Below are 19,536 nucleotides of genomic sequence, written 5' to 3' on the forward strand. Positions count from 1 at the left end.
AGAATGTGTTCTCACCAGAGAAACCTGGGTTGAGGGAGCCAATAGAATGTGTTCTCAGCAGAGAAAGCTGGGTTGAGGGAGCCAATAGAATGTGTTCTCACCAGAGACAGCTGGGTTGAGGGAGCCAATAGAATGTGTTCTCACCAGAGAAACCGGGGTTGAGGGAGCCAATAGAATGTGTTCTCACCAGAGAAACCGGGGTTGAGGGAGCCAATAGAATGTGTTCTCACCAGAGAAACCGGGGTTTAGGGAGCCAATAGCGTGTACTCACCAGAGAAAGCTGGGTTAAGGGGAGCCAATAGAGTGTACTCTGTCTCTGGCTTCATTGCAGCTGATAGGCCGAGCTCTGACACCATGTCTCTGAAGGTGCTCTGGGATTCACCAACCAGCTCCATCACCTCCTTGGCTTAGAGCGGAAACAACACGTAAACATCAGATAACAACAATAATAATAATAACAACAACGACAACAATATAAAAAACAACACACATCATACTATCTACATACAAAAGGTTATCGTCGTGGGAACGAGACTTACCTGAGTCAGGTATGAGGACCCGGTCGATGAGGTGGATGACTCCGTTGGTGGTGACAATGTCTTTCTTCAGGACCATCTTGATACCGTTGACCGTCAGGCTGTCTCCGTCACAGCCGATCTCAACGGTGCTTCCCTCTGCCGTCTCGTGCACGGAGCCTGCCAAGATGGCCTCAGAGCACTGCACACTGTTCAACAGGTGGTAGTTGACCAGGGCTACGGGAGAGAGAGAGGGCGAGAGAGAGGTAAGGAAAGAGAGAGGGAAACAGGGAAATGTGTTAGATCACCCATACAGCAGAAGTGAGCACGGAGGTTGACTGTGATAGATCATCAAGGCTGGGGAACGGGACAGAGAAGGATATGGAAACTTTGATTCATGGAACACAGACGCTCCAGGGATGTTGATGACTGGTGTTTCATCAGATATGACAAAATGTGAAACCTGCACTCTGCGCTCGCTAGTATCACTGCTCTTTATTACGCTTTACGTATCGGCCCTGGAAATTGGAAACCCAGCAGCAGGGTCAACCTAACAACCCAGCAGCAGGGTCAACCTAACGACCCAGCAGCAGGGTCAACCTAACGACCCAGCAGCAGGGTCAACCTAACGACCCAGCAGCAGGGTCAACCTAACGACCCAGCAGCAGGGTCAACCTAACGACCCAGCAGCAGGGTCAACCTAACGACCCAGCAGCAGGGTCAACCTAACGACCCAGCAGCAGGGTCAACCTAACGACCCAGCAGCAGGGTCAACCTAACGACCCAGCAGCAGGGTCAACCTAACGACCCAGCAGCAGGGTCAACCTAACGACCCAGCAGCAGGGTCAACCTAACGACCCAGTAGCAGGGTCAACCTAACGACCCAGCAGCAGGGTCAACCTAACGACCCAGCAGCAGGGTCAACCTAACGACCCAGCAGTAGGGTCAACCTAACGACCCAGCAGCAGGGTCAACCTAACGACCCAGCAGCAGGGTCAACCTAACGACCCAGCAGCAGGGTCAACCTAACAGCCCAGCAGCAGGGTCAACCTAACAACCCAGCAGCAGGGTCAACCTAACAACCCAGCAGCAGTGTCAACTTAACAACCCAGCAGCAGGGTCAACCTAACAACCCAGCAGCAGGGTCAACCTAACAACTCAGCAGCAGGGTCAACCTAACAACCCAGCAGCAGGGTCAACCTAACAACCCAGCAGCAGGGTCAACCTAACAACCCAGCAGCAGGGTCAACCTAACAACCCAGCAGCAGGGTCAACCTAACAACCCAGCAGCAGGGTCAACCTAACAACCCAGCAGCAGGGTCAACCTAACAACCCAGCAGCAGGGTCAACCTAACAACCCAGCAGCAGGGTCAACCTAACAACCCAGCAGCAGGGTCAACCTAACAACCCAGCAGCAGGGTCAACCTAACAACCCAGCAGGGTCAACCTAACAACCCAGCAGCAGGGTCAACCTAACAACCCAGCAGCAGGGTCAACCTAACGACCCAGCAGCAGGGTCAACCTAACAGCCCAGCAGCAGGGTCAACCTAACAACCCAGCATTATTTTAGAGTGTACCTCTGATAATCAGCTTAGCATGGGACCGTGGCCTAATGACTCATGCCCTATAAGGGCTCTGGAGTTGTTTGTTTTCTGGATGTTATCACACAAACCCGAACCAGACAGCCTCAACCCTATGGTGTCCTGTCTACCTCGAGGGCTGATTCCATTCCAATCAACCCTATGGTGTCCTGTCTACCTCGAGGGCTGATTTCATTCCAATCAACCCTATGGTGTCCTGTCTACCTCGAGGGCTGATTCCATTCCAATCAACCCTATGGTGTCCTGTCTACCTCGAGGGCTGATTTCATTCCAATCAACCCTATGGTGTCCTGTCTACCTCGAGGGCTGATTCCATTCCAATCAACCCTATGGTGTCCTGTCTACCTCGAGGGCTGATTCCATTCCAATCAACCCTATGGTGTCCTGTCTACCTCGAGGGCTGATTCCATTCCAATCAACCCTATGGTGTCCTGTCTACCTCGAGGGCTGATTCCATTCCAATCAACCCTATGGTGTCCTGTCTACCTCGAGGGCTGATTCCATTCCAATCAACCCTATGGTGTCCTGTCTACCTCGAGGGCTGATTCCATTCCAATCAACCCTATGGTGTCCTGTCTACCTCGAGGGCTGATTCCATTCCAATCAACCCTATGGTGTCCTGTCTACCTCGAGGGCTGATTCCATTCCAATCAACCCTATGGTGGCCTGTCTACCTCGAGGGCTGATTCCATTCCAATCAACCCTATGGTGGCCTGTCTACCTCGAGGGCTGATTCCATTCCAATCAACCCTATGGTGTCCTGTCTACCTCGAGGGCTGATTCCATTCCAATCAACCCTATGGCGGCCTGTCTACCTCGAGGGCTGATTCCATTCCAATCAACCCTATGGTGGCCTGTCTACCTCGAGGGCTGATTCCATTCCAATCAACCCTATGGTGTCCTGTCTACCTCGAGGGCTGATTCCATTCCAATCAACCCTATGGTGTCCTGTCTACCTCGAGGGCTGATTCCATTCCAATCAACCCTATGGTGGCCTATCTACCTCGAGGGCTGATTCCATTCCAATCAACCCTATGGTGGCCTGTCTACCTCGAGGGCTGATTCCATTCCAATCAACCCTATGGTGGCCTGTCTACCTCGAGGGCTGATTCCATTCCAATCAACCCTATGGTGGCCTGTCTACCTCGAGGTATCGTGGTTAGCTAATAGATTTACATATTGTGTCTTCCCTGTAAAACATTTTAAAAATCAGAAATGATGGCTGGATTCACAAGATGTATATCTTTCATCTGGTGTCTTGGACTTGTGATTTAATGATATTTAGATGCTAGTATTTACTTGTGACGCTATGCTAGGCTATGCTAGTCAGCTTTTTTACTGATGGGGGTGCTCCCGGATCCGGGATTGTGACCAAGTAGAAGTTAAATTTCACATGACATGATGTGAAAACGTGTTTTAGGAACTCTTCACGTATATTTTCACGTTATCACATGTTGCTTTACATGTTATCCCATTAACTTCACATCAGAGAACTTGTGTTCACAGGGGAGGCCCTGGCATCCTGTTGTTTGTCGGGCTGCTGCGATCTGGTGCGGATAAGCTCAGTCCCCTCACGGAAGCAAGGAAGGAACAGTGTGTGTGTGTGTGTGTGTGTGTGTGTGTGTGTGTGTGTGTGTGTGTGTGTGTGTGTGTGTGTGTGTGTGTGTGTGTGTTACGATCCATCAATCTGCTTCAAAGCCGCTGCATGCTAACCGTTAGCGCTGGCTAGCCGGATACTCTGAATAATACGAATTTGCATTTCCTGCTTTACGTGTGAGATCGGGAGAGCATGTGTGTTCCTGTGTATGTCTGTGGGGATGAGGTGTGTCTGTGGGGATGAGGTGTATCTGTGGGGATGAGGTGTGGGGATGAGGTGTGTCTGTGGGGATGAGGTGTGTCTGTGGGGATGAGGCGCGTCTGTGGGGATGAGGTGTGTCTGAAGGGATGTGATGTGTCTGTGGGGATGAGGTGTGTCTGTGGGGATGAGGTGTGTCTGTGGGGATGAGGTGTGGGGATGAGGTGTGTCTGTGGGGATGAGGTGTGTCTGTGGGGATGAGGTGTGTCTGTGGGGATGAGGTGTGGGGATGAGGTGTGTCTGTGGGGATGAGGTGTGGGGATGAGGTGTGGGGATGTGGTGTGTCTGTGGGGATGAGGTGGTTCTGTGGGGATGAGGTGTGGGGATGAGGTGTGGGGATGAGGTGTGGGGATGAGGTGTGGGGATGAGGTGTGTCTGTGGGGATGAGGTGTGGGGATGAGGTGTGGGGATGAGGTGTGTCTTTGGGGATGAGGTGTGTCTGTGGGGATGAGGTGTGTCTGTGGGTATGAGGTGTGTCTGTGGGTATGAGGTGTGTCTGTGGGGATGAGGTGTGGGGATGAGGTGTGGGGATGAGGTGTGTCTGTGGGGATGAGGTGTGTCTGTGGGGATGAGGTGTGTCTGTGGGGATGAGGTGTGTCTGTGGGGATGAGGTGTGTCTGTGGGGATGAGGTGTGTCTGTGGGGATGAGGTGTGTCTGTGAGGATGAGGTGGTGTGTCTGTGGGGATGAGGTGTGTCTGTGGGGATGAGGTTTGTCTGTGGGGATGAGGTGTGTCTCTGGGGATGAGGTGTGTCTGTGGGGATGAGGTGTGTCTGTGGGGATGAGGTGTGTCTGTGGGGATGAGGTGTGTCTGTGGGGATGAGGTGTGTCTGTGGGGATAAGGTGTGTCTCTGGGGATGTGGTGTGTCTCTGGGGATGTGGTGTGTCTCTGGGGATGAGGTGTGTCTGTGGGGATGAGGTATGTCTGTGGGGATGAGGTGTGTCTGTGGGGATGAGGTGTGGGTATGAGGTGTGTCTGTGGGGATGAGGTGTGTCTGTGGGGATGTGGTGTGTCTGTGGGGATGAGGTGTGTCTGTGGGGATGAGGTGTGTCTGTGGGGATGAGGTGTGTCTGTGGGGATGAGGTGTGTCTGTGGGGATGAGGTGTGTCTGTGGGGATGAGGTGTGGGGATGAGGTGTGGGGATGAGGTGTGTCTGTGGGGATGAGGTGTGTCTGTGGGGATGTGGTGTGTCTGTGGGGATGAGGTGTGTCTGTGGGGATGAGGTGTTTCTGTGGGGATGAGGTGTGTCTGTGGGGATGAGGTGTGTCTGTGGGGATGAGGTGTGTCTGTGGGGATGTGGTGTGTCTCTGGGGATGAGGTGGGTCTGTGGGGATGAGGTGTGTCTGTGGGGATGAGGTGTGTCTGTGGGGATGAGGTGTGTCTGTGGGGATGAGGTGTGTCTGTGGGGATGAGGTGTGGGGATGAGGTGTGTCTGTGGGGATGAGGTGTGTCTGTGGGGATGTGGTGTGTCTGTGGGGATGAGGTGGGTCTGTGGGGATGAGGTGTGTCTGTGGGGATGAGGTGTGTCTGTGGGGATGAGGTGTGTCTGTGGGGATGAGGTGTGTCTGTGGGGATGAGGTGTGGGGATGAGGTGTGTCTGCTTGAGAAAGGGACTGATTGAACACTGACTATACCTCATGGATAAAAATGAAAACATCTGCCGGTTTTCCTTTTCTGCTCTTCTGTCTCTCAGAGGTCTGCCTGACCGGTGGTTTGGGGCAGTGTTCTCGGAGGTCTGCCTGACCGGTGGTTTGGGGCAGTGTTCTCAGAGGTCTGCCTGACCGGTGGTTTGGGGCAGTGTTCTCGGAGGTCTGCCTGACCGGTGGTTTGGGGCAGTGTTCTCGGAGGTCTGCCTGACCGGTGGTTTGGGGCAGTGTTCTCGGAGGTCTGCCTGACCGGTGGTTTGGGGCAGTGTTCTCGGAGGTCTGCCTGACCGGTGGTTTGGGGCAGTGTTCTCGGAGGTCTGCCTGACCGGTGGTTTGGGGCAGTGTTCTCGGAGGTCTGCCTGACCGGTGGTTTGGGGCAGTGTTCTCGGAGGTCTGCCTGACCGGTGGTTTGGGGCAGTGTTCTCGGAGGTCTGCCTGACCGGTGGTTTGGGGCAGTGTTCTCGGAGGTCTGCCTGACCGGTGGTTTGGGGCAGTGTTCTCGGAGGTCTCCCTGACCGGTGGTTTGGGGCAGTGTTCTCGGAGGTCTGCCTGACCGGTGGTTTGGGGCAGTGTTCTCGGAGGTCTGCCTGACCGGTGGTTTGGGGCAGTGTTCTCAGAGGTCTGCCTGACCGGTGGTTTGGGGCAGTGTTCTCGGAGGTCTGCCTGACCGGTGGTTTGGGGCAGTGTTCTCGGAGGTCTGCCTGACCGGTGGTTTGGGGCAGTGTTCTCGGAGGTCTGCCTGACCGGTGGTTTGGGGCAGTGTTCTCGGAGGTCTGCCTGACCGGTGGTTTGGGGCAGTGTTCTCGGAGGTCTGCCTGACCGGTGGTTTGGGGCAGTGTTCTCGGAGGTCTGCCTGACCGGTGGTTTGGGGCAGTGTTCTCGGAGGTCTGCCTGACCGGTGGTTTGGGGCAGTGTTCTCGGAGGTCTGCCTGACCGGTGGTTTGGGGCAGTGTTCTCGGAGGTCTGCCTGACCGGTGGTTTGGGGCAGTGTTCTCGGAGGTCTGCCTGACCGGTGGTTTGGGGCAGTGTTCTCGGAGGTCTGCCTGACCGGTGGTTTGGGGCAGTGTTCTCGGAGGTCTGCCTGACCGGTGGTTTGGGGCAGTGTTCTCGGAGGTCTGCCTGACCGGTGGTTTGGGGCAGTGTTCTCGGAGGTCTGCCTGACCGGTGGTTTGGGGCAGTGTTCTCGGAGGTCTGCCTGACCGGTGGTTTGGGGCAGTGTTCTCGGAGGTCTGCCTGACCGGTGGTTTGGGGCAGTGTTTCTCAAACCGTTTTAAAACACAAGACTTAAAACCAAGAGACAACACGGTCTTGAAGGATCCTGCGGCTCTTAGGGTGGGCATGAAGGTGATTGGTCATTGGTAATCTGGCCGTATGTAATTGGTCATTGGTAATCTGGCTATAGGTGATTGGTTATTGGGAATCTGGCCATAGGTGATTGGTTATTGGTAATCTGGCCATAGGTGATTGGTTATTGGTAAACTGGCCATAGGTAATTGATCATTGGTAAACTGGCCATAGGTGATTGGCTATTGTTTATCTGGCCATACTTGATTTGTTACCTGTGATAGCAGCCTTGTCTCCCATAATGCGTTCCAGGAAGCCGTCCTCAAGGTTCCTGAAGGCATCATCGGTGGGAACGAACAGGGTGAAGTGACCTGGCTGGCCCAGCCTTTCCATCACACCTGAGGCCAAGGCTACAGCCTAAAGAGAGAATAGCAGGGTTAGTTCTATAGATTAATACACACTACTACCTTCTACTACTACTATAATACTACTACTACTACTACTACCGCTACTACCACTAATACTACTATACTACAACTACTACTACTACTACTACTACTGCTACTACCACTACCACCACCACTACTGCTACTACTTCCACTACTACTACCACTACTACAACTACCACTACTACTACTTCCACTACTACTACCACTACTACTACTACTACCACCACTACCACTACTACCACTAATACTACTACTACTGATACTACTACCACTACTACTACTACTACTACTACTACGACTACTACTGCCACTACTACTACTAGTACCACTAGTACTACCACTAATACTACTACTACTGATACTACTACCACTACTACTACTACTACTACGACTACTAATGCCACTACTACTACTAGTACCACTAGTACTACCGCTAATACCAGTACTACTACTACTACTACTACTACCACTACTACTACCACTACTACTACTACTACCACTACTACTACTACCACTACTACTACCACTACTACTACTACCACTACTACCACTACTACTACCACTACCAACACCACTACTACTACTACTACCACTACTACCACTACTACGGCTACTACCACTACTACTACTACTACTACTACTAGTACTACTACTACTACCACTACCATTACTAATACTACAACTACTACCACTACCATTACTAATACTACAACTACTACCACTACTACTACTGTACTATACTACTACTACTACTATTACTATACTACTATTACCACTGCTGCTACTACTACTACTACTACTACTACTACTATACTACTACTAATACTATACTAGCACTACAGCCTGGAGAGAGAGGAAAGTACTAGAAGTATATGAAGGAACAGAATACACCTGAGACATTATAGTATATCCCGTACAGTGTCAGGTACTTATTCTGAAGGAGGAGACCTCTAGGTTTGTCAGATTTAACGTTACGGGGACATTACAGTCAGTTTACACTCAGGTACGTACGCTGAAGGAGGAGACCTCTAGGTTTATCAGATGTAACGTTACGGGGACATTACAGTCCGTTTACACTCGGGTACGTACGCTGAAGGAGGAGACCTCTAGGTTTGTCAGATGTAACGTTACGGGGACATTACAGTCCGTTTACACTGAGGTACGTACGCTGAAGGAGGAGACCTCTAGGTTTGTCAGATGTAACGTTACGGGGACATTACAGTCCGTTTACACTGAGGTACGTACGCTGAAGGAGGAGACCTCTAGGTTTGTCAGATGTAACGTTACGGGGACATTACGGTCAGTTTACACTCGGGTACGTACGCTGAAGGAGGAGAGGTCGTCATCAACTCCCAGGGCGTCCTGGAGGGTGTTGACCACGTTAGCGATGACACGGTCGATGACATGAACCACTCCATTGGTAGCCACCTGGTTACCATGGATAATCCTGGCACAGTTCACCGTGACGATCTATAAAGGGAGAGGGATTGGTTCATTTATTGATCGGTTAAGTGAATAGAATCACTTTATTGTCCACTTAAAAATGCGCCCCGGGATCTTAAGCACACCAAATTTGAATGATGTGTTGCAAATTGGATTTATAACATATCATACGTATTGCAAATATTTATATTTAGAGTGCTTTCAGAAGGTATTCACCCCCATTGACCTTTTCCACGTTATGTTGTCTTACAGCCTGAATTTAAAATGGATGAAATTGAGAGTTTGTGTCCCTGGCCTACACACAATACCCCAAAATGACAAAATGGAATTGTGTTTTTAGACATTTTTACAAATGAATTAAAAATTAAAAAGCTGAAATGTTTTGAGTCAAGTATTCAACCGTTTTGTTGTAGCGAGCCTAAATAAGTCTCATAAAAAGCTGCATGGGTTCACTCTGTGATCAATAACACTGTTTAACATGCATTCTTTAATGACCACCTCATCTCTGTACACCACACATACAATTATCTGTGAGATCCCTCAGTCGAGCACTGCATTTCAAACACAGATTCAACCACAAAGACCAAGGAGGTTTTCTCAATGCCTCACAAAGAAGGGCACCTATTGGTAGATGGGTAAATAATGTAAAAGCAGACATTGAATGTCCTTTTGAGCATGGTGAAGTTATTAATTACACTTTGGATGGTGTATCAATACACCCAGTCACTACAAAGATACAGGCGTCCTTCCTAACTACATTTCCGGAGATTAAGGAAACTGCTCAGGGATTTCACCATGACGTCAATGGTGACGTTAAAACAATTACAGAGTTTAATGACTGACAGGAGAGAACTGAGGATGGATCAACAACATTGTAGTGACTCCACAATACTAACCTAAATGACAGAGTGAAATGCATTTTTAAAACATGCATCCTGTTTGCAAAAAGGCACTAAAGTAAAACTGCAAAAAAATGTGTCAAAGACATTAACTTTATGTCCTCAATACAAAGTCTTATGTTTGGAACAAATCCAACACAACACATCACTGAGTATCACTCCTCATATTTTCAAGCATGGTGGTGGCTGCATCATGTTGTAGGTATGCTTGTCATCGGACAGGACTAGGGAGTTTTTTTAGGATAAAAATAAACTGAATGTAGCTAAGCACAGGCAAAACGCTAGAGGAAAACCTGGTTCAGTCTGCTTTCCAACAGACACTGGGAGACAAACTCCCCTTTCAGCAGGACAATAACCTAACACACAAGGCCAGATGTATATTGGAGTTGCTTACCAAGACAACATTGAATGTTCCTGAGTGGCCTAGTTAAAGTTTTGACTTTCAATTGGCTTGGAAAACTATGGCAAAAATAGGAAATGGTGTGTCTAGCAATGCTCAACAACCAACTTGACAGAGCTTGAATATTTTTTTAAAGAATAATGTGCAAATATTGTACAATCAAGGTGTAGAAAGCGCTTAGAGATTTACCCAGAAAGACTCACAGCTGTAATCGCTGCCAAAGGTGATTCTAACATGTATTAACTCTGGAGTGCGAATACTTTTGTAAATGAGATATTTCTGTATTTAATTTTCAAAACATTTGCAAAAATTTCTCAAAACATGTTTTCACTTTGTCATTATGGGGTGTTGTGGATGAGATAAAAATATATATATATATTTGAATTCAGGCTGTAACACAATAAAATTAGGTGTAAGTCAAAGGGTGTGAGTCATTTTTAAAGACACTGTAAATATATATATATATGTATATACAGTGGGGAGAACAAGTATTTGATACACTGCCGATTTTGCAGGTTTTCCTACTTACAAAGCATGTAGAGGTCTGTAATTTTTATCATAGGTACACTTCAACTGTGAGAGACGGAATCTAAAGCAAAAATCCCGAAAATCACATTGTATGATTTTTAAGTAATTCATTTGCATTTTATTGCATGACATAAGTATTTGATACATCAGAACTTAATATTTGGTACAGAAACCTTTGTTTGCAATTACAGAGATCATACGTTTCCTGTAGTTCTTGACCAGGTTTGCACACACTGCAGCAGGGATTTTGGCCCACTCCTTCATACAGACCTTCTCAGATCCTTCAGGTTTCGGGGCTGTCGCTGGGCAATACGGACTTTCAGCTCCCTCCAAAGATTTTCTATTGGGTTCAGGTCTGGAGACTGGCTAAGCCACTCCAGGACCTTGAGATGCTTCTTACGGAGCCACTCCTTAATTGCCCTTGCTGTGTGTTTCGGGTCGTTGTCATGCTGGAAGACCCAGCCACGACCCATCTTCAATGCTCTTACTGAGGGAAGGAGGTTGTTGGTCAAGATCTCGCAATACATGGCCCCATCCATCCTCCCCTCAACACGGTGCAGTCGTCCTGTCCCCTTTGCAGAAAAGCATCCCCAAAAAATTATGTTTCTACCTCCATGCTTCACGTTTGGGATGGTGTTCTTGGGGTTGTACTCATCCTTCTTCTTCCTCCAAACACGGCGAGTGGAGTTTAGACCAAAAAGCTCTATTTTTGTCTCATCAGCCCACATGACCTTCTCCCATTCCTCCTCTGGATCATCCAGATGGTCATTGGCAAACTTCAGACGGGCCTGGACATGCACTGGCTTGAGCAGGGGGACCTTGCGTGCGCTGCAGGATTTTAATCCATGACGGCGTAGTGTGTTACTAATGGTTTTCTTTGAGACTGTGGTCCCAGCTCTCTTCAGGTCATTGACCAGGTCCTGACGTGTAGTTCTGGGCTGATCCCTCACCTTCCTCATGATCATTGATGCCCCACGAGGTGAGATCTTGCATGGAGCCCCAGACCGAGGGTGATTGACCGTCGTCTTGAACTTCTTCCATTTTCTAATAATTGCGCCAACAGTTGTTGCCTTCTCACCAAGCTGCTTGCCTATTGTCCTGTAGCCCATCCCAGCCTTGTGCAGGTCTACAATTTTATCCCTGATGTCCTTACACAGCTCTCTAGTCTTGGCCATTGTGGAGAGGTTGGAGTCTGTTTGATTGAGTGTGTGGACAGGTGTCTTTTATACAGGTAACGAGTTCAAACAGGTGCAGTTAATACAGGTAATGAGTGGAGAACAGGAGGGCTTTTTAAAGAAAAACTAACAGGTCTGTGAGAGCCGGAATTCTTACTGGTTGGTAGGTGATCAAATACTTATGTCATGCAATAAAATGCAAATGAATTACTTAAAAATCATACAATGTGATTTTCTGGATTTTTGTTTTAGATTCCGTCTCTCACAGTTGAAGTGTACCTATGATAAAAATTACTGACCTCTACATGCTTTGTAAGTAGGAAAACCTGCAAAATAGGCAGTGTATCAAATACTTGTTCTCCCCACTGTATATATTGAACACCTACATACTGTAAATAGAGACAGATGGAGTTTCTACCATATGGATTACACTATTCAGTCTTGTCTGATCTGATATATTTATTTGACCAGGTAAGTTGACTGAGAACACATTCTAATTTACTGATGGGCCTATGAGAGAAGTCTGGGTAGGGTAGGGGCTAGCTAGGGCTTGGGGCTAGGGGACTAGTTGTTTAAGGCTAGGGGCTAGCTAGGGCTTGGGGCTAAGGGACTCGTTTTTTAAAGGTAGGGGCTAGCTAGGGCTTGGGGCTAGGGGACTAGTTGTTTAAGGGTAGGGGCTAGCTAAGGCTTGGGGCTAGGGGACTAGTTGTTTAAGGGTAGGGGCTAGCTAGGGCTTGGGGCGAGGGGACTAGATGTTTAAGAGTAGGGGCTAGCTAGGGCTTGGGGCTAGGGGACTAGTTGTTTAGGGGTAGGGGCTAGCTAGGGCTTGGGGCTAGGGGACTAGTTGTTTAAGGGTAGGGGCTAGCTAGGGCTTGGGGCTAGGGGACTAGTTGTTTAAGGGTAGGGTCTAGCAGTTGGATCTAGGAGTAGGTGCTAGCTAGGTTTTTGGGGGGGTCCAGGAGTAGGGGCTAAGGGTTAAGTCTTGGGGATAGCGGTTGGATCTAGGAGTAGGTGCTAGCTAGGTTTTTGGGGTGTCCAGGAGTAGGGGCTAAGGGTTAAGTCTTGGGGCTAGCGGTTGAATACATACCCCATTTGAGTAGTGATTAATGTAGAGTCCTAGGTTGTTGTACATGGAGGTGATAGACATGTCATTCTTCAGGTCTTTAGTTAGCATGCGATGGTTGACCATGTGGTAGTGCAGGGCGTTGTACAGCTCGATGTTCACGTTGCTCACCAAGGCACCACGCACCTCCTGGGGATGGATAGGAGGAACAAGAGAGTGTGGGAGAGAGGAAGCAGAGATATCTCTGTCTGAACAGAAAATGACTGCTTAGTACTTAGTACTAGTGCGCTACAGTAACTGACTGTGCTGTTTTTACATTTCCATCTGACTGACTGACTTACTGACTAACTGACCGACTGATTAACTGACTGAATAATTAACTGACTAATTAACTGACCGACTGATTAACTGACCGACTGATTAACTGACTGACTGACTGACTGACTGACTGATTAACTGACTGACTGACTGACTGATTAACTGATTGACTGACTGACTGATTAACTGACTGACTGATTAACTGACTGACTGATTGACTGATTAACTGACTGACTGGGTAACTGACTGACTGACTGATTAACTGACTGACTGGGTGACTGACTGACTGACTGATTAACTGAATGACTGATTAACTGACTGACTGACTGACTGATTAACTGACTGACTGACTGACTGACTGATTAACTGATTGGCTGACTGACTGACTGATTAACTGATTGACTGACTGACTGACTGATTAACTGATTGAATGACTGACTGACTGATTAACTGACTGACTGATTAACTGACTGACTAACTGACTGACTGACTGATTAACTGACTGACTGACTGATTAACTGACTGACTGATTAACTGACTGATTAACTGACTGACTGATGAACTGACTGACTGACTGATGAACTGACTGACTGACTGATTAACTGACTGACTGACTGATTAACTGACTGACTGATTAACTGACTGACTGACTGACTGACTAACTGACTGACTGACTGACTGACTAACTGACTGACTGACTAACAGACTGACTGACTGATTAACTGACTGACTGATTAACTGACTGACTGACTAACCGACTGACTGATTAACTGACTGACTGATTAACCGACTGACTGATTAACTGACTGACTGACTGATCAACTGACTGACTGGGTGACTGACTGACTGACTGATTAACTGACTGACTGGGTGACTGACTGACTGACTGACTGGGTGACTGACTGACTGATTAACTGACCGACTGGTTAACTGACCGACTGACTGACTGACTAATTAACTGACTGATTAACTGACCGACTGATTAACTGACTGACTGATTAACTGACTGACTGACTAACTGACTGACTGATTGACTGACTGATTAACTGACTGACTGATTAACTGACTGACTGACTGATTAACTGACTGACTGATTAACTGACTGACTGACTAACTGACTGACTGATTAACTGACTGACTGATTAACTGACTGACTGATTAACTGACTGACTGACTAACTGACTGACTGATTAACTAACTGACTAACTGACTGACTGACTGACTAACTGACTGACTGATTAACTGACTGACTGACTGACTAACTGATTAACTGACTGACTGACTGGGTGACTGACTGACTGACTGACTAACTGATTGACTGACTGATTAACTGACTGACTGACTGATTAACTGACTGACTGACTAACTAATTAACTAAATGACTGACTAACTGATTGACTGACTGATTAACTGACTAACTGATTGACTGACTGATTAACTGACTAACTGATTGACTGACTGATTAGCTGACTAACTGATTGACTGACTACAGTTATGTCTACTTACAGGGTCCAGCAGGTCCCAGGCCTCGTCGCTAGGGGCAAACATAGTGAACGATCCCTTCCCTTCAATCTCCTCCCTCAGCTTAGAGAGGGCTGAGTACTTCTGGGTTGTCTTAGCCTTCACCAAGCCCAATGTGCCATACACATGGTCTATAGGGGCCACTGGAGGAGCGAGAGAGAGAGAGTTTAAAGTCACACACACTGTATAAACCAACTGGCCAACCCTGCTGGGTGTCCAAGCTTCTGTTCCAGCTCAGCACTGTCACACCTGATTCAATGCATCAAACCAAATTAGTTGATTATCAGGTGTTCTATTGCTGAGCTGGAACAGAAATCTGCTCACCCGGGGTGAGAGGGAGGAGCTATAGGGTGAGGGAGGAGCTATAGGGTGAGAGGGAGGAGTTAGATGGTGAGAGGGGGGAGTTATATGGTGAGAGGGAGGAGCTATATGGTGAGAGGGAGGGGCTATAGGGTGAGAGGGAGGAGCTATATGGTGAGAGTACAGGGTGAAATTCTATGAAGCCTCATCTCGGAGGGTGTATGGTTTTTTCAAAGACTGGTGATGTGGACCACACTAACCTGCAGGGCATCCTTTCATGCCTTCCAGCTTCATGTAGCCTGGACAGCACTCATAGACAACCATCCTGGAGAAAACACAAGACACAACCATTAGAGATAGAACCACCCTGTTAGGATGAGACACAACTATTAGAGATAGAACCACCCTGTTAGGACCAGACACATTGTTGGTTCAGGGCTTGTAAGTAAACATTCCACTGTAAGGTCTACTACACCTGTTGTATTCAGCATTTCACTGTAAGGTCTACTACACCTGTTGTATTCAGCATTTCACTGTGAGGTCTACTACACCTGTTGTATTCAGCATTTCACTGTGAGGTCTACTACACCTGTTGTATTCAGCATTTCACTGTGAGGTCTACTACACCTGTTGTATTCAGCATTCCACTGTAAGGTCTACTACACCTGTTGTATTCAGCATTTCACTGTGAGGTCTACTACACCTGTTGGATTCAGCATTTCACTGTGAGGTCTACTACACCTGTTGTATTCAGCATTTCACTGTGAGGTCTACTACACCTGTTGTATTCAGCATTTCACTGTGATGTCTACTACACCTGTTGTATTCAGCATTTCACTGTGAGGTCTACTACACCTGTTGTATTCAGCATTTCACTGTGAGGTCTACTACACCTGTTGTATTCAGCATTTCACTGTGAGGTCTACTACACCTGTTGTATTCAGCATTTCACTGTAAGGTCTACTACACCTGTTGTATTCAGCATTTCACTGTGAGGTCTACTACACCTGTTGTATTCAGCATTTCACTGTAAGGTCTACTACACCTGTTGTATTCAGCATTTCACTGTGAGGTCTACTACACCTGTTGTATTCAGCATTTCACTGTGAGGTCTACTACACCTGTTGTATTCAGCATTTCACTGTGAGGTCTACTACACCTGTTGTATTCAGCATTTCACTGTGAGGTCTACTACACCTGTTGTATTCAGCATTTCACTGTGAGGTCTACTACACCTGTTGTATTCAGCATTTCACTGTGATGTCTACTACACCTGTTGTATTCAGCATTTCACTGTGAGGTCTACTACACCTGTTGTATTCAGCATTTCACTGTGAGGTCTACTACACCTGTTGTATTCAGAATTTCACTGTGAGGTCTACTACACCTGTTGTATTCAGCATTTCACTGTAAGGTCTACTACACCTGTTGTATTCAGCATTTCACTGTGAGGTCTACTACACCTGTTGTATTCAGCATTTCACTGTGAGGTCTAGTACACCTGTTGTATTCAGCATTTCACTGTGAGGTCTACTACACCTGTTGTATTCAGCATTTCACTGTGAGGTCTACTACACTTGTTGTATTCAGCATTTCACTGTGAGGTCTACTACACCTGTTGTATTCAGCATTTCACTGTGAGGTCTACTACACCTGTTGTATTCAGCATTTCACTATGAGGTCTACTACACCTGTTGTATTCAGCATTTCACTGTAAGGTCTACTACACCTGTTGTATTCAGCATTTCACTGTGAGGTCTACTACACCTGTTGTATTCAGCATTTCACTGTAAGGTCTACTACACCTGTTGTATTCAGCATTTCACTGTATGATCTACACCTGTTGTATTCATCATTTCACTGTGAGGTCTACTACACCTGTTGTATTCAGCATTTCACTGTGAGGTCTACTACACCTGTTGTATTCAGCATTTCACTGTAAGGTCTACTACACCTGTTGTATTCAGCATTTCACTGTGAGGTCTACTACACCTGTTGTATTCAGCATTTCACTGTGAGGTCTACTACACCTGTTGTATTCAGCATTTCACTGTGAGGTCTACTACACCTGTTTTATTCAGCATTTCACTGTGAGGTCTACTACACCTGTTGTATTCAGCATTTCACTGTGAGGTCTACTACACCTATTGTATTCGGAGTACGGGACAAAACGACTCACAACTTTCAAATATGATTCTAACATGTATTGACTCAGGGGGTTGAATACTTATCTCATGAAAATATATTAGTATTTTATTTTTGCATATTTTATTTGACAAACGCTAGATTTGTTTTACCTCTTGAGATTAGTATGTTGTGTAGATCGTTGACAAACAATGATAATTAAATACATTTTAAATCGCAGAACAAAATGTGGCAAACGTCAAGGGGTGTGAATACTTTATGAAGGCCCAGTACATTTCATGGAAGAGAAGTTAGCCCAGCTCTCTTAAGAAATGGCTTTGGCCATGCTTCAGTTTAACCTCTACCCTTCTACTTATCTGATGGGATCCATCAATCTGTAAATCTGCTGGGTTTTGTTTTAGTTGTGTTCTGTGGGTTCCTGCCTGTGCTAGCTGGTGTCGAGTTGTTGGGCTCTGTGCTTGCTATGTCTTGCTATGCCGACCGTGGTCAACGGCTAGGCTAGGCTAAATGGCTAAAAAAGCTAACGTTAGCTGATAATTGGTTAAATGGCATTGTTTTTCCATGGTTTACTTTAATGTGGCTCAATTTCCTATTAAAGCTATGAATTAAAAAGCTAGGCGATGACTCATGCAGAGCTAACGTAATATTAGCAGGCTGGTAGTAGAAGTTCGCTGTAAAGGTAATTGAAACCAGTAGTCATGCGTGTACATGATTTGGTTTAATTTGAAGTTATACATATGAAAATATTTATGTTGGAGTTTACATTGTAGGGAATTGGATGACTGGGACCTCTTTATGACATATTTCCTAGTCCCTCCCTCCAGTGCTTGACTTCGCCGGTCTACTAACCACTGGTCCTGGCAACCCACATTACGCGCAGCTGGGAACCATCATTACGCACACCTGGGAACCATCATTACGCACACCTACTCCCCATCATTACGCACACCTGGTAACCATCATTACGCACACCTGGTAACCATCATTACGCACACCTACTCCCCATCTTTACGCACACCTGGTAACCATCATTACGCGCAGCTGGGAACCATCATTACGCACACCTGCTCCCCATCGTTACGCACACCTGGACTTCATCATCTTCTTGATTACTCTCCCTTTATTTAGCCCTCAGTAATTAGGTAGTATTGTTTTCTCTCACGTTCAGTGTTTGGTCATCTGTATCGGTTCATTATTAAACTCACCTTCTGCACCTTCCGGCATAATATACGTTATATTGGTTGTTAACTCCAATAATAGATAAGTGAAGAGTAACTTTGCATTAGGACTTTGGATGTGTAACACACTGGAGAACGATCGCCTTATGGTGAGGATAGCCGTGCTGCCAGCCCAGCTTCAGTCGCCATCTTTAGGCAAGGATCATTTACGTGAAAGGAGGAAACAGCGTCTGGGCCACCAGCACAGATAGTAGTTTAAATCCCCCCCCGCACAGTCCCCGCAGCCGGACAATTTTCTCAAGGCTTCTGGAAAGAAATGCTGTCGGCATGATCAAACAGTGTCGCTCATTCAACCGACAGAAACTTTCAACCGGTTTTCCCCAGGGTTCCGTAGCCGAGCCTTCTCTGGTCTCTCCTCCACCCGTTACGGGGTCTGAGCCGCCAAAGCCTCCCACCATTAGCTCTGACAAATTGAAAACCCTAGTCATTGGTGACTCCATTACCCTCAGTATTAGACTTAAAACGAATCATCCAGCGATCATACACTGTTTACCAGGGGGCAGGGCTACCGACGTTAAGGCTAATCTGAAGATGGTGCTGGCTAAGGCTAAAACTGGCGAGTGTAGAGAGTATAGGGATATTGTTATCCACGTCGGCACCAACGATGTTAGGATGGAACAGTCAGAGGTCACCCATCGCAACATAGCTACAGCGTATAAATCAGCTAGAAAGATGTGTAGGCATCGACTCAAGTAATTGTCTCTGGTCCCGTCCCAGTTAGAGGGAGTGATGAGCTCTACAGCAGAGTCTCACAACTCAATCTCTGGTTGAAAACTGTTTTCTGCCTTTCCCAAAAGATAGAATTTGTAGATATTTGGCCCTCTTTCTGGGACTCTCCGTCAAACAGGACCAAGTCTGGCTTGCTGAGGAGTGACAGACTCCATCCTAGCTGGAGGGGTGCTCTCATCTTATCTATGAACATAGACAGGGCTCCACAATGAGATAGGGAGCAGGACAGGCAGCAGGCTGTTAGCCAGCCCGCCAGGATAGTGGAGTCTGCCACTAGCACAGTCAGTGTCGTCAGCTCAGCTATCCCCATTGAGACCGTGTCTGTGCCTCGACCTAGGTTGGGCAAAACTAAACATGGAGGTGTTCGCCTTAGCAATCTCACTGGAATAAAGACCTCCTCCATTCCTGTCACTACTGAAAGCGATTG

The 19,536-nt window shown here is 47.2% G+C and overlaps 1 protein-coding gene across 1 annotated transcript in view; it reads right to left on the reverse strand.

The window, feature by feature from the left end:
• LOC129867889 (periostin-like) overlaps window positions 1–15,322 on the reverse strand; it is a gene marked incomplete at its 5' end in the record, with an annotated part of 67,180 nt that extends 51,858 nt beyond the window's left edge. Inside the window, 7 exon segments of the mRNA XM_055941359.1 lie at window positions 272–406; window positions 540–752; window positions 7,177–7,318; window positions 8,674–8,820; window positions 12,883–13,047; window positions 14,683–14,840; window positions 15,258–15,322. Of these exon segments, the coding sequence (XP_055797334.1) occupies window positions 272–406; window positions 540–752; window positions 7,177–7,318; window positions 8,674–8,820; window positions 12,883–13,047; window positions 14,683–14,840; window positions 15,258–15,322 (1,025 nt within the window).
• Between the last annotated feature and the right edge of the window lie 4,214 nt (window positions 15,323–19,536).

Source organism: Salvelinus fontinalis, chromosome 13, assembly GCF_029448725.1.
Source record: "Salvelinus fontinalis isolate EN_2023a chromosome 13, ASM2944872v1, whole genome shotgun sequence".
In the NCBI taxonomy this organism is placed as follows: Eukaryota; Metazoa; Chordata; class Actinopteri; order Salmoniformes; family Salmonidae; genus Salvelinus; species Salvelinus fontinalis.